Below are 16,539 nucleotides of genomic sequence, written 5' to 3' on the forward strand. Positions count from 1 at the left end.
TTTGCAAGACAGAAAACACACAAAAACACCCAGAAAATGTCTCCCTGATACACCACCTGAATTTGTTGAAAGTACTTATGTTCGCTAAAATATAAAGCTTGATTTCTATGATTATTTATCATTAATTTTATGTCAGAATGAAACTTCAATGTGTGAAAATTTGTTTCCTTTTTCTCTACAAATGGTTAAGTTTCTAGAGTAAAAAAAAATAGCACAATACACACTACTTTTTTGTTAACACTGCCAAGATTTCATCACCTGTACTCGATTTTTAAGTCATGAACCAAACGTAAGCAAGCACAGTCGGTTCTCCAGGGGTGTGCTCTCAACTTTCAAAAGCTGTTTTATGAACAACGACTCGTGTCGGCTGCTTCACTATAAAGCACACAGAAAAATCAAGATACACAAGACAAAAAAAGTTTGATTTAGGGGTTAATAATATGGTACAGTTACTATGATTTTCTTTTACACCTACCATACAAATTTTGTAAAAATTAAGAGAAGTATGTAAAGGAAATATTCTGTTGGAATCAAGTGTAGGGCTTTTGCTGACTCATGAAAATGAATATGAATGTTTCTGAAGGTCTCTGAATACACACAGGATGTGTGTGTGGGAGTGAGTGAGAGAGAGAGAGAGAGAGAGAATAAGTAAAACAACATGGCACATTCCTTACCTGTATAGTAAAATGCTTTATGTTCCAGCATGTGCCATGCTAACCATACCAAAAAATGCTGCTACATAGTGTCAGTTCAAAAGCTAACTTAGCCAAACTCCTAAAGCCAAAAACAACATGTATGTCTGTTTTTAAAGCCTTATCTGTGTATTCAGATAAAATCTAAGGGTCCTAAGACAAATATTTATGTAGACAATTTAAATTCTATCCAACAGCAAAAGCCCTATACAAATGGATTAATCTGTTAATGTGCCCAAGCCCCCAAAATGAGAGTTCAATAATACAATTAAACTACATATTTGCAAATACCAGTAGTATTTCTGTAATACATATTAAGAAACTGCATCTCATCATAAAACATACAATATGTACAGGGCACTTAAGAGAAACTGGATAAGCTGCAGAAGAAAACTGTTGGGTGGTATTTTCAGCAGGGCCTGGTATATAGTTCAGGCTGAACCAGGGAAAAGAACTGTAAAACACAACAACAAAAAAGAAAAACCACTGTTAAATAAAGGTAATGGTTCCTTCCACCTAAACTGAGAAGTGCCGATAATATAAACAAATGTATACTACACAGCACTGTTATCTTGCTTGTGTCAGAGCTGTCATCAATTTAGATACCAAGAGTTATGGAGGGGGGGAAGGGGGAGAAGATCATTTAGATATAGGGCATTAATGCATCATTATTAACAAACCTACAAAGATTATGGGTAATTTTGCATGCAAAATTATGTCTCAAGAGGATATTAAGTAGCAACACCTTACTAAAATTAGTGCATTTGCAACATTTCTGGCAAACTAAAATCCTCTTGAATTTATTGTGAGATACCTGATAGAAGATCTGCATCCATTAAAAAAAAAGTCATGCATCTGATCCTCTGATTAAAAAAAGACTATTTAAAAATAAAACTACAATTTAAAAATAGCAATGAGGCCCCTCACCAGTTAATTTTCATGCGTCAAGAGTATTTTTTTTACTGCTGCTTTGATAGAACCATGAAATACTGCATGAATGTGTAGAAACGAAAGAAAAAGAAACAGACAAAAGAAACAAACATTAACCAAGGAACCTAAATAATCCCCAAATCCATTACTATTAAGAGTTCCTTCCAAATTCAGCTATCTCAGTTTTACCAGTTAAGACTATTCCTTACCGTAGACTTTGTGTCTATTGTTCTAAAACACTGACCAAAAACCAACACCAAAGTGTAAGAGCTAAAACCAGGGTGAATGGTGACAAAGGGATTGAGTACATCAGTTATTTAGTGGAGGTAACATTAATACAGCATACCATACCAATAATTACAGTAACATACTAATAGATTCCAGAACTCAATTATTTCTGTAGTTCTATATGTGTACTCCCTAAATATTTCACTTTCAAACAGATCCAGAAAAATTACTATGGTCTAAAAATATTAATGAGAGCGTTATATGATATACTGTATTATGTTCAGGGCTTGGGAACTATGAAATAATACTTAGCCAATAAGAATTATTTAAATTAAAAGGCTAACCAATGTTTTGCAAATTACTCACATGATTTGACCCTTGTTCCAAAAGCTATGTTCTACATTTTACTTATCCTAAGTTTGAATTCTGTAAATTTTCTCTTGGTGATAAGTCTTATCCTACAACAGGCACACTGATATAAAAGAAAATGCTTAATCAAACACACTAACTCATAAGTTTATCAGCATATATATATTTTAAAACCTTAAAATTGGGCTCATACACTTTAATATTATGGAGATTGATTCACTGTTATTATATAGCATGCCTTAACCCATCTATGAATGCAATTTAATTTCTTTAGAAAACCGCAAAGGCAATCTTTCTAAGTTTTAAGGACTAGACATTTCACAACTTTTACAAGGAATGGTGTAAATGTTCACATCAGTATTCAAAGATCTAAGATAGCATCTAAAGTTAACAATATCAAGATGCTGCTTCCACTGACCAGTTCACTAAGGAAAGGGGAAAGCATTTATATCCTGGTCAGAATATATGTTAATAAAATCCAGTACTTTTAACATATTTCAGTGATTTCTTTGACTAAAATTTATAGTTACCAAAAAGCAAATAAAGTTGCAGTACACTGGGAACAAACTAATCATAAAATATGCCTTAGAAAATTTTACAAAATGGAATTAAGATAGTGCTGTCTTGTCACAGTGGCTTTTTTAGATCCAAAAACCCTGCTCATTATTTTTCTGCCAAATTACTTTAACAGCCTAAAATGTAAAAAGAGAGAAAATGTAGTTAACAAATGGTTACACCAGGAAAACACTTGGGGGACTTGAGTGCTTGCTGGCCTTTAGTTAATGTCTAGAATCCCCTGTAGCTGCAGAGGACCCAGTTTTTCAGTCATCTGGAAGAGTTTTGCATTTGCCTTCTCCACTACAAAAATCACACACACAAATAACAGAGAGAAGAATTTATTATTTAGAGATATCTAGAAAATATAGCAAGAATGAACAAGAAAATCTGGCATAAAAACAAAATACCCAGTGCCCATCTGGCACCTAAGCTATAGGAATCTTGAACTTTCATAAAAACCAAAATCATTGCGACCCTTGGTATACTGAAATTCAATGTGGCATATAGTTTTTATAGTTATCAGTGAGAAGAATCACTAAGGAATAAAACCAACCTGGTCACGTTTATTCAAAACAGAAACAACATCATGCATTTATTTGAAGGTTTCTGTGTAAATGTGCATGTAGTGAACTGTTAACCTTTAGGACTTTTTCATAAAACAACATTAAATTAACTAAGTAGATGTATCTTAAGGAATTACAATTAGGGATATGGTTTTAATGAACTAACAATGTTTCAAAATAATGCAAAAGGTTAAATATCTTATAAAAGCAGATCTGATTTTGAATTTTTAAGTTAAAAAGAAAGCCTTCAAGTAAAAATATGGACCGCAGTATAACAAGGGTTTCAAAATGTTAATAGCTTAGGTTTTTAACATGCTACTAATGCTCACTCTAAAACTACGCTGAGGTAGACGGTCATCATAGGATGCCCACATAGACAGTTAAACAAAGCACAAACCTTCTGCATACGGTACGACTATCAAAGCTCTGTCAACGAATACAGTGTTTGTCAGATGCTGTGCCACAACTGCTGAGTCCGGATCATGGAACTTAACAAAGCAGACTCGGGATGAGACTGGCAAAGGTGAATCACTAATAAACAGATAACACAAAAGAAGAGAAAAATATCAGCTAAAACACAAATGAATGATTCAAAAACAACACCTGCATTCCAAAAGCAAAAGAGGCAGATAAAAATACATAACTGCACATATATCAGTTAACCAGTTAAAAAATGTGACATTTTCAATAAAGTGTCACTCACAGAACTGACAGTAGCAAACTGCTCCTAGACAAAAACAATCACTATTTAAATCTGCAATGCATCAAACTAAAAACAGTTTGAAACTGAAGTCTCAGAGTTTGAACAGATCACAAAAATGTCAATATTTATTTCATAATACCAATACCAGCCATTTTAAAATACAGACAACAAGTAATTAGTTTCAGCTCAGAAAACTAACTTTTCAGAGTTAAAAATAAAACTCTTACATTTTAGGGACAAAAGAATATTGTGGTAAAGTACATCTATTTGACAATCAATGAGTTTTCTTGACGTACTAAATGCCCTATCCTTCCACCTACAGCATATCAGAACTCCCAGCCATTATAAATAGTTAAGGCTCTCTCACTAGAGCACCTTTACAGAGAAAAAAAAAAACTTAAGCGCACATGGGAATACCCTCCCCCCGCCCCAAAATTAGACAAAATTTCAATAAGCAAAGAGTCATTTCCCTTGGCATTTGCGTTCTTATGTAAAACAAAAACAAGTTGCTGTGGTGCAAGCAATGGTAGCTCTAAGTAAGATAAGAAGGGAAGCAGTTGTTTTTGTTTAAAATATAAGATGGTTAAATTTCTGCCACTAAACTCTCCGTGAAAGGCAAAGATTAAATAAATAAAGGCAGGGGCTGTTCTCTAACACCAAACCAAAAGCTATTTGAAAATCAATACCCTAAAGCAGTAGTGGGGGGGTGGGCATGGGGGGGTAGGGAGAGAGGCTACAATTGAATCCAGATCTCTGATGAATGAAGTACTGAGTGCTGCCTTCTTTATTTTAATTCTACCTGACAATTTTAATATGCACCCAGGGTAAAGAACCACTGCTTTATTTAACACGCCAATCATATCTTAAGACTCAATAATGAAAAGAGAAATCCTGTAATATTTCTGAATTATTAGAATGGGGTAACTGTTAACTTTTCTAAGTAAATGAGAGTTTCATGTGTACATAAAAATTTAATTACATCAGATCCGGTCACACTATTTCAGTTAAAAATATTTGTTGTTGAAAAGAAACATTTTCTTATGATTTAGACACAACATGAAAATAAAAACTTCTTATAATTTGAAGACAAACATGAAGCTATATAACCTGAGAACTCTAACCTGTTAAGAACATCTAGTGGAAATTTCCTTAAAGGCATCTTCCATATTAAGCACAGATCCTAATCTAGGTTCAAAGCAAAGCTGTCAATACATAAATATACTGAAATGGATTTAAGCCATCTTGTTATAGAAATTTACTGCAAAATGTTTTTGAAAGGATTCAATTTTTTTTTAATGTGAAGCATCACTGGTCTAAATTAACAATGCTGCACCCAGTATAGTGAAAAGAACAGCTGATTCATTACTTTCAGTACTAAAGCTATATAGCTCTTCCTACTTCTTTTCTGACATCCACATTTTTACCACTAAATTAAAAGCTCTTTAAATGCTATCATTTTATGTTCTTAACACCTAACACAATGCCTTGGGAAGTAGTAAGCACTTAAAATTTCTTAAAAAGTGACCTCCACCACTTCTTTGACACCATCTATTGTCATCTAGCTAAAAGAAAAAATGACTATCAAATATTAGGTTTTTGAAGAATATAAACATAACCAACAGTTCTTTTTAAAAAATTTGGAATGCATGCCTACATGCTCCCAATGTATTTCCATTTACTTGGCGATCTTAAATGATTCACGTTTTTTCTACCCATTCATGTCTGTGCAACAGTACTTGGTGAGGTAAAAATAAAATACGAACAATTTAAATATCATGGAAAAGACAGAAGGACAAATAATTCATTTGTCCCCACTTTAAATGGTCTTGTTTAAAACCATTTCTATTTGGTCCCACAATTATATTGTCACACTCTCTCAGTTAAAATTAATAAAAGAAACGTTAAGGTAAAGAATTGATACCAGAAATCAACTTTCACACCCGAGAATTTTGTGCAAGTACCACTGCTAAAAATATGATTGTCTTTACTCCTTATCTTCAAGAATTAATATAGGAGAGGCAGTGCAGTTGAAAAGAACTGAGGTGCAATACAGGGGAAAAGTGTGATGCTTTCGTCCATTACCTAAGAGTGGTGGTATTGTCTCCAGTTTCTTAAAGTGACCCCTGAGGGTTGTTTCAGAATCTTCCGGGATGAACACATAAAATTCAGATTACTGTTTTCTATCTCAAGCCCACTGAATCTGGGTTTGAGATGGAAAATCCTTTTTTAAAAAAAAAAAACAGGAAGGCTCTTGATTTTTTAACAAGATCCCCAGCTGATGGTCGTGCCTGCTAAAGTACAACTTCTGGTTTGGGTTCTTTCAACCCCCATCTTAATACTGAGCTAGCTATTTCTGAGCAGAGAATTTTGAGCTTATAAACAAAGCATCTCCTAAGCCCTGCAAAACAGCAAGTGTGTGGCAAAGTTAACATCTCCACCTCACAGGCCCTTTTCCTCATGTGTTCTTATCCAGGTCTAAGGAAAAACAGTAAATTGTTGCATTTATCACAAAAATTTTGAAAGGTAAACTATGTTCCCTCCCTTACCTAACTATACTAAGTTACTTATATGAGCATTAAAGTCTCTCTTTTTGGTCACTGAAAAGTTAGTAATGAATTTACTACATTGTTACAGTAGCCTTCAGTTACTGCTTAACTGACATATGCTTCTCAACATTACCTGATAAGCACGCCAGTTACATTATCCACTCTGAAATCCCACTAAAATCATACATTTGAAGGATACCTACTAGGTGTAGTAGAATGATTCCACTTACAAGCTGCTTGGCTAAATCCAGGAAATTCTGATCAAGTGGCAAAAAAGAATCACAACATTGGGGTTCAGATACTAGTTCTGACACTGGTAGAGGGGCTTGCATATACAGAACAACCTATGTGAATTTCAGTTCACTCATTTGTAAAACAGGGTAAAATACCTTCTTCCTCTGAGTATGTAAGGAATGAGCAAGATAAAATAGGAAAGCATCTAGCATACAATAGACAAACAATGCTGAATTTCCAATACGCATTTCAGGAAAAGTGAGAATCAAAGTAACCTTTTAAAAAGGAAGAATGAACAGTGACAGATGCTTTCAGATAGCTGTAGGTAGGGCTATTATACTGAAGAGAGGGATAAAATACTATTTCTTGGGAAGAGGGATCAAATTATTATCACTGGGTGAAATTATAGGCCAATAACATCTGGCTTAAAAAAACCAAGAAATAGATGGAGTCAGTAACGAAACAAAGCCAGACACCTTCTTGAGGTTGTCAGTGAAATGTTTGGCATAATCCCAGATCCTAGGAATTCCCCCCCCCCAAAAAAAAACAGGCATTTAGAACTGAAATCAGAGTTTCAGTAGGTGTGGATTGGGGCTCAGTCATATAAGTACTTTGAAAATGCCCCTAGGGTGATGTTGATGACCCCAAGGGAGCTCATGCTAGAAGAGGGAGGAAGTTCAACTTGTCAGCTGGTAAATGGTGCTACATAGAAAAAGCAGTTAAACTGAATACAGAAGGCAAGGATCAAGGATGTTTTATTTTTATATAGTGTGATTAGGTGACATCTGGGCAACAAAAGCAGCAAGCAGGGCATATCTAGGATAAGAGTTCCAGGTGGATATGAATACCTTTTGTGAGAAACACACACATACCAATTTGAAGAAAAAAAAAATTAAACACCAAATTTGTTTACAATCAATAGAATTTTATGTAATCTGAGTCATTCAATCTTATTCTAAGAATAAGAGTAAATTCTTGGAATATTTTTGGAATGATGAACCCCTTCAGACTATCAGAACTCCACAACACATTATTCCCAGCAAACTACTATTGAAAACTGTAGCGAGCTTAAAGAAACTGTCAATAAAGTATTTCCAAATTGTGCAGGTCAGATTAGCTATTGAGACTTAAAAAAAATAAATAAATGAACAAAGCAAGCATCCACATTCACACTGTTCAAACTGGAAAGGCCACTGAGGTAATATAACACTCACTGCATTGTAACCGTATACATTTTTAGAAGAAAAAATGATCTGTATGTGGGAGCATATATGAAAGGGTCAAAGAGTAAAAATGTGTCAATATTTATTCCTCCCAATATACCAAAAAGAATCTTCTTCACGCATAGCACCCCTGATCATGTTACTGGTACACAAAACTCTCCTGGAGCGGTACACAGAAGCACTCCTTTGACTACAAATTAAAAAGCCAGACTGCTGCATCATGACTCCCTCTAAGATATGGACCATGCATTAGGTTAAAAGAACCAGTAAATTTCCCACACTTATCATCTTTTTATAAAAGTATCATAAAAAGAACATCTTCAAAATAAAAGCATTTTATAGTCAGAAACTATAAAAAAAATTCTTAATGATTTGTGGAACCGGAAATAATTTTTTCATAAATAAATCCAGTGTCTCACATACTTTGAGAAACATGATTACAATCAAGTAATCAATAATAATCAGATGTGTCACTTTTATTTTCTGCCATTTTACTTATTAATTTTACTAACAATTTAATAAAGGGTATGTTGTGAGAAAATAACAGCAAAACAACTGTTTCTGTAACTTCCTATTGTGAAAGCTATTTGTCTTTCTTTGTAAAAGCAAACTTCTGTTCAAAATAACTACAAAGACGTTTTTTCCTAGAACTCTACACTTCATCTAAATTACTCTGAAACTCCCTCCATGTGTATATGCCCTCCAAATGAAACACAACACTTGCAAACAACTAATAATCATTTGAAAATACTCCAACTAGAAAGTGATGAAATAATACTTAAATAGCACAGTATGATCAACTTCCATTAATTATGGGAGAAGCGTACAAAGGTTAATATTTATTACATCCACAACAGTAGATTCCTTAAGGATTCCAATTTCCTGTTTAATAAAGTGACATCATAAAACTCTTGTTACAGCAAGTACTGAGTATCCACTGACAGTAAAATCTGAATTTTCACTCTTCCCAAAGAGCAGTGAACTGTTTTATCCTATCAAATTTTTGCTCTAATATTTATCCAATCTTGTCATAGCTTCTTTATTTCTTCTTTACAATTACTGCACTCATTTAATACTTTGGTGATTAAAAACAAGAAACGTGAGACAGTAGGACAAAAACAAAAAGCCATATACCCCAAATTAAAAAATAACATTCTACAAAGTTCCTTCTGAAGAACAATTGTGAAATATCATAAATGCGTACATTATTTGAACAAAGGAAAACCCGAGGTTTCAGCTATAACTCATTTTCTCATTTTAAAAAGTACTCAGGCTCACCGAATTAACTGTCTATCAAAAAGAGTATTCACTCTGAATTATGTTCACTGGGCCAGAATCACTGAGCAACAATATTTAGCAGTAAGTGAACAGCCTATCATGTTCAATATCAAGTTAACATAGAAATGAATATTTTTGTTACTTTTCAAAGAATTCAAACACTTGTTTAAGAGATGAACCTACATGCAAAATACATAAAATGGGCAGTCTGTCTTCCTTTAAGTGCCCAAAGAACGACCACGCTAGCACACTTTAAAGGAAAAACAACAACAAAAACAAACCCAAGATTAGAAGCCAGTGTGTCTCCTAATCCCCCAAACCCTGGCCCTGCCTCTCCGCATTATCAGTATGCCCAATACAGATTTCTTTCGTAAGTAAACGCAACAGCCAACCTCAACTAAAGCAGCCTAGCCCAGAAAGCACCGACAAGGGCCTGCAGGAAATGGTGTGAGTTAGGCCCAGGCTGGGGAGGAGTTAGCAAAAACCGCGATGGTGGACGATACTCACTCAGGCGGGAAGAGGCGCAGTTCGTCGATCTTCCCTAGGAAACCGAAGAGGGTCCGCATCTGCTCAGAGCTAGCGCTCGGGGAGACATTAGTCACCTGGATTACCTCGGTGCCGCCGCCTCCGCCGCCGCCGCCTCCGCCCCCCGGCCCGCCGCTGGGGCCCGGGCCCGCAGTGCTGGGGACGACGGTAGTGTTGCTCATGGCGCTGCTCGCGTTCTCGCTCCTGCTTTAACACATCAAACACACAACAAACAGTGAGAGGGAGGGGGAAGAGGAACCGGTTCGCCGGAGAGGAGACAGGACGGTGTCCGAAGCTACAGCTGCCGCCGCCGTCGCCGCCGTTTCTCCGCCCCGCCGCTCGCCGCGCGGAAGGAAGAGAGCGCGCGAGTTCGACACCACGAGAAAACAAACGGCCGCCCCCACCTCGCCTCCAACCACCTCGCTCGCGGTCTGGGCTCCCCACAGTGCCTTGCGGCACACGGACGCGTCACCCGCCGGCTCCGCCCCGTGCCGGCCCAGCAAGCCTTGCTCGCAGGCGGAGAAACGGAGGGGGACCGCGGTCTGGGGAAAGGCGTCGTCTCTAATCCTCTCCGCGTCCTCCCCCCACCCCACCTTTTTTTTTTAAGACGAGGAAAGGGGAAGGCGTTAACTTTTTTTTTTTTTTTAAAGCAAGCCTCCTCTCCTCCACTCCCCGGCAAAAAGCTGCACACTTTGGCAACTATTTTTATTAAAAATGCCCACGGCATTTATTTCTTGGTACAGGGTATCTTCTGCAGATCTGTCCAATTACTAACGAAATTTACACACTAGCTATCGAGATTTTCCTATCACTATAAAATTTTCTAAATCTTTACACACCTTTGTAACAATAAATTTGTAACGAATTTGCTTTGCCACTAAAATCTTAAGAAAAAGATATACTTAAATGTTACTCAGTAGTGCTTTATAAGCTGATTTCACAAATTCACTTTTTTAAAGAACATTTACAGTACCTAAATATGTTCAAGTATGTGATCTAAAATTTCTACAGAAAAACTTGCTTTATATACATATTCTTGCTTAAAATAATTTTAAAGCTTTTTATTATAAAAAGATTCTTGCCAAATTTTTCAACCTCATGTGAACTATTAACCCACTTTCGGCCCAATGTTATCCGATGACTTGCAGTTCTCATACCTGACAAAATCTTTTATTTCATTGTGCCTTTACACAAATTATTAATGACCTCCCTCATTTTATCTAACCGCTATGCTCCATAGGGTCTGACTTGCCTCACTACCACAACTAAGCAGAGTTAGGATTTCTTTCTCTCCACTCAGTGACAGAGGTACATATATTTGTTACATGGACATGTATACCCTACAAAACTCTGAGTTTTCTGGGTCACTTTAGGACCCAGCACAAAGTCTGTCTTACAGTCAGTGCACAATAAATGTGTTGGAATACATGCACAAATATGTCTTAAAGGCTGTCGTTTATTCTAAGACAGTTGTTAAATAATTTACTTGACCCTAAATACTTCTGGAGGCCAAAATCTGAGGACTTATAGAATACTTTCATTAATAAATGCTTCAATGGAATAATGCAACTGAGAGTGTAATTTGTTAGAAATTAGAAACTAAAGTTACTGAGGTTTGGATGTAGAGCCAATTGGCCAGGTTTACTTATTAGTTAAGTCATTTCTGCTAGTTCTTATACAAAGGGATGGGTAGGTTTAATATAAGCCTGGCAAAATTACAAATTACAACTAATTGCATGTCATTCATAAATGTGTATCTGTGAATATAAACCGTGTCAGATAATTCATTTTCTTATTTTGAATCAGACATATATAACTGCCAAGACAGATTCTTAACAGTTTGATAAAGTTAATTACTGTATCAGGACCCGCAAAATGGAGGCTGCCACATGTGGCCTGGCCCATGTAACAAATCTAAACCTAAGTCAGCCTGCACTTACAGGAAGCACCTGTCAAGGAAATGTAACATACGCAAATCACAATCTTCCAACTCAGTTTTAGCTAGATTACCTTGCCCTAGAAAATAGGACCTGCTAGCCTTACAAGGAAATTCTCCACCTCTTGGCCAATGCCTCTTCTAATCCCTTACAAAACTCCCTCTTGCCCAAAATCCCTTGGGAGGAGTGCTCCATGCTTGCCGGACACTGTACTCCTCCCTCCATGGATTGCTTTCCCTTGAATAAATGGCATCAAAATCCTTACTAAATTGTTTTGGTCTTGTCACTTGACAAGTTTAACTCTTATTAGAAGTGGCTACGATGTGCGGAGCATACTATAATATTCTATGACAAACAGGCAAAATAATACAAGGGCAGGGCTCATGCCTTTTTTTTCTTTCTTTAAAAATATTAACATCTTTTTATTCTGTGGTGGATACACAGAAATCTTGTCTATTATTCCACACTTTTCTGTATGTCTGACATATTATGTAATTAAAATTACAAATTCATACCAAAGAAAACCATAGTTCTGTGATAAGATAAATCTTTTAAATCATCAGAAGCCAGGTTATGCATAAAAACTTACTGAAAATACAAATAGATGGTGCTTCCATATGGAAAAAGAGTGTGGCAAAAAGAATCATTCTAATAAGGAGGATTTCTTAATATTTTATTTATTTTTTAAATTTTTACTTTATTATTTTTATTTATTTATTTTAATTTTTTATTTTATTTTATTTTTAATTTTATTTATTTTTATTTATTTTTTTTATTTTCAAATCATCTAGCAGCTAAAAAAAAAATACTGGGCTTAGAGCCAGAAGACTGGCTTAAAATAAAATACTATCTGCTTATTAATTAGGTGGGATTTGAGGAAATTTCACTTTACTTCTAAGAACTTGCCTCAGTCAGAAGCTGAGTGATGAGCTGAATCATGATTTTGAAGATCCTTTTAGGTCTAATAAATAGATTAAATAACTAAGTAAACTACCTTGTATTGTTACTGTCTGTTTCCCATAGAAATGAAATAGCTAAAGGCAAACAACTAATATATGAAAGCAAATAATATATCCAATCTGTACTAGTTTTAAATCACTTTAGATTCATTTAGGCTCCCAATTAAACAAGCCTACAAAAAGTACAGGCCCTGGAGACAAGTATCATGCCTGTCTTATTTACTTTAATCTCAGTATCATGAAAATGTATAAAAAAAAACAAACTCACAAATTCCTTCAAATAGTTATGCCCCTACTATGTTTCAGGACTTTCCTAGTCCCTAGAAATACAGCAGAGAAAAAGACAGGCAATGTTTCTGATCTCATGAGACTCCAGGTTCAGTATGGCAAACTCTCAATAAGCAAAACCAAGGATGTAAGGGAGTAATGTGCTATGATGAAAATAAATCAAGATAGGAGATGGAGGAGAAGGTGTTATCTGAGCTGAGACTTTATTAAAAGGAGGAAGCAAGCTATTTGAATTTCTGAAGGAAAGACCAATACAAGCAGAAGAAATAGCCAATTAGAAAGGTACTGAGGGTGAGAACAAGTTTGAAGCTTTCAAGGAAAGGAGGAAGACGATTTTCTTTGTTGATTAAATGCTTTACAGTTTATATTTCAGAGACAGACTTATAAGAAGATCCTGTCAGTATCATGTGGAAAGTGAACTGAAAGAAGCACGCAGAAGGAAGAACCACAGTTCATTTTTGGGAGTGGGTTTGGGAAGGCTTCCATTTATATTTGAATGATGATTATTACCAATCTTACTAATCGTTGATGCTATTTGTAATTCAAAGCAAAAAGTAACCTGTCATTTTGGCCTCTGTAGTCATAGCATGGCCTATTAGTCATGTTTGGCCTATACATACATATTATAGTGCATGATTTCTGATAGGCTTTTGAAATATTAAAAATAAGACTCCCAATAGTAGGGCACTATCGCTCACAGGTGGGGAACCGCTACTACCACCACACTGCTAAGAAAAATGTAAAGTGGTGCTTGATATTGGAAAGACAGTCTCTCAAAGAATATTAGAAAATAATACTTTAGGGACGTCCTATGTAGTGCAGTAGTTAAGAATCTACCTGCCAATGCACGGGACACAGGTTCGACCCCTGCTTCGGGAAGATACCACATGCCTCAGAGCAACTAAGCCCGTGCACCACAACTGTTGAGCCCATGTGCCACAACTACTGAAGCCCACACACCTAGAGCCCATGCTCTGCAATGAGAAGCCACTGTACAATGAGAAGCCTGTGAACCACAATGAAGAGTAGCCACCACGCTCCACAACTAGAGAAAGCCTGTGTGTAGCAACAAAGACCCAGCCAATAAATAAATAAAATAAATTCACCAAAAAAAAAAAAAAAGAAAATAATACTTCATGCAAATCCTCAAAAAACAATACCAATCCTCAGTCATAATAAACAAGCTTAATTCTTTCCAGTATCAAGACTCTAAAAGATCCCATGTATAAAATAATGAAACTAGACCCCTATCTTATACCACTCACAAAAATTAATTAGAAATGGACTAAAGACTTAAATGTAACACCTGAGACAATAAAACTCCTAGAAGAAAATATAGGAAAAAAGTTCCCTAATGTAGGACTTGAGAATATTTTCGACATCTAAAGCATATGCAACAAGATTAAAAATAAACAAGTGGGACTACATCAAACTAAAAAGCTCCTGTACAGCAAAAAAAAAAAAAAAAACCATCAATAAAATGAAAAGACAGGGGCTTCCCTGGTGACGCAGTGGTTAAGAATCTGCCTTCCAATGCAGGGGACACGGGTTCAATCCCTGGTCCAGGAAGGTCCCACATGGCGCTGAGCAGCTAAGCCTGTGTGCTACAACTACTGAGCCTGTGCTCTAGAACTCGAGAGCCACAACTATGGAGCCCACATGCTGCGACTACTGAAGCCTGCATGCCTAGAGCCTGTGCTCTGCAACAAGAGAAGCCACAGCAATGAGAAGCCCATGCACCACAATGAAGAGTAGTCCCTGCTCACCACAACTAGGGAAAGCCCGCGTGTAGCAACAAAGACCCAAAGCAGCCAGAATAAATAATAAATCAAGGAAAAAAAAAAAAAAAAAAAAAAAAAGACAACCAATGGAATGGGAGAAAATATTTACAAACCATATATCTGATAAGGGGTTAATACTCAGAATATACAGGGAACTCTAAAACACCTCACATCTGTTAGAATGATTAGCATCAAAAAGGCAAGAGATAAAAGTTGAGGATGTGGAACTTTTGTGTACTACTTGTGTACAACAGAACACTTGTGTACTACTGGTAGCAATGTAAATTGGTGCAGCCACCATGAAAATGGAAACACCATGTTGAGATATCTATCCTCATGTTCACAGCAGCATTATATACAATAGCCAAGACATGGAAAGTGTCCATTGATGCATGAGTAGATAAGGAAGTTTTATCAAAAAAAAAAAAACCAAACCAAACTCACAGAAAAAGAGATCAGATTTTTGGTTATCAGAGGTGGAGGGGAGAGAGAATGAGAAAAAGGTGGTCAAGTGGTACAAACTTCCAGTTATAAGATCAATAAGTACTAGAGATATAATTTACGATATAAGTATACTTAACAATGCTGTATGATATACATGAAAGTATATGTAACTGTGATATATTAAAGGATGCAAAAAGATGCAGAAAAAAAGTAGTGGACAGTCTTGAAGGTATTCTGAAAGTTAAGCTAACATTTATTCTTTTTTAAAGATAGATTATTTATTTATTTATTTATGGCTGCACTGGGTCTTTGCTGCTGCGTTCGGGCTTTCTCTAGTTGTGGAGAGTGGTGGCTACTCTTCACTGTTGTGCGTGGGCTTCTCATTGCTGTGGCTTCTCTTGTTGTGGAGCACAGGCTCTAGGCACATGGGCTTCAGTAACTGTGGCACTCAGGCTTAGTAGTTGTGGCTCACGGGCTCTAGAGCGCAGGCTCAGTAGTTGTGGCACACAGGCTTAGCTGCTCAGCGGCATGTGGAATCTTCCTGGACCAGGGATCGAACCCATGTCCCCTGCACTGGCAGGTGGATTCCTAACCACTGAGCCACCAGGGAAGTCCAAGCCAACATTTATCTTAACTGTAATTGTGAATATAAATACTCCACCTCCAAATTTGACAAATTTTTAAATAAAAATCTATCAATTGTGAATGTCAACAAATTATCAAATTAGTACTATTTCCCCCTTATCAACTTAAGTTGGTATTAAGAATAAAGTCTCCGGGGCCATATCTTGTCTTATTAAAACTGTTTGCTAATATAGGACATTTACCATGTATAATTATTTAATGTCTCTTTTTGAAGTATTGAACAAATGGAGTTGAAAGCCAAATCCAATAGAATAAAAATGTTGGCAGGGGTGACACAGAGTCAAATTTTAAAATAGTGGAATTCTGATTAAAATGATTTTTTTTTAAAACAGACTTATTTGGTAGTGGTTTTGTATTTGTTAACACAAAGACAGAACGGTATTATGAAGTACATTTTCACATTTGGTGCCCTAATTTTACCTCTGTATTACTTTACTACTTTAAAGTAAACAAATTCATAAAACCTATACAATTGATGTTAAAATTAAGACTACGTCACAGAACACATTAATCTTGGGGAAATGATCAAGAACACAGCTATTAAATGTTAGGAGTAAGAATTGCTAGGAATAATGGGAAATATTTTCAGCTGATTTTAGAAAAAGAAATAATACCATAAGTGCTTTTTATTTAATG

General features: G+C 36.0%; 1 protein-coding gene across 6 annotated transcripts in view; it reads right to left on the minus strand.

The window, feature by feature from the left end:
- Positions 1-16,539, minus strand: part of SRSF11 (serine and arginine rich splicing factor 11) — a 47,975-nt gene that overhangs the window by 26,802 nt on the left and 4,634 nt on the right. For 2 of the 6 annotated variants that reach the window (XM_057716471.1, XM_057716449.1), the window contains exons 2-3: positions 9,832-10,053; positions 3,738-3,871 (exon numbers count right to left, since the gene is read on the minus strand). In XM_057716471.1, coding sequence (XP_057572454.1) covers positions 3,738-3,871; positions 9,832-10,031 — 334 coding nt within the window. In that variant the 5' untranslated portion in view covers positions 10,032-10,053. Of the gene's footprint in view, positions 1-258; positions 3,708-3,737; positions 3,872-9,831; positions 10,224-16,539 lie in introns of those variants that run through there. The other 4 variants (XM_057716456.1, XM_057716464.1, XM_057716479.1 and 1 more) reach the window with 4 other exon arrangements.

Source organism: Hippopotamus amphibius, chromosome 1 (assembly GCF_030028045.1).
Source record: "Hippopotamus amphibius kiboko isolate mHipAmp2 chromosome 1, mHipAmp2.hap2, whole genome shotgun sequence".
In the NCBI taxonomy this organism is placed as follows: Eukaryota; Metazoa; Chordata; class Mammalia; order Artiodactyla; family Hippopotamidae; genus Hippopotamus; species Hippopotamus amphibius.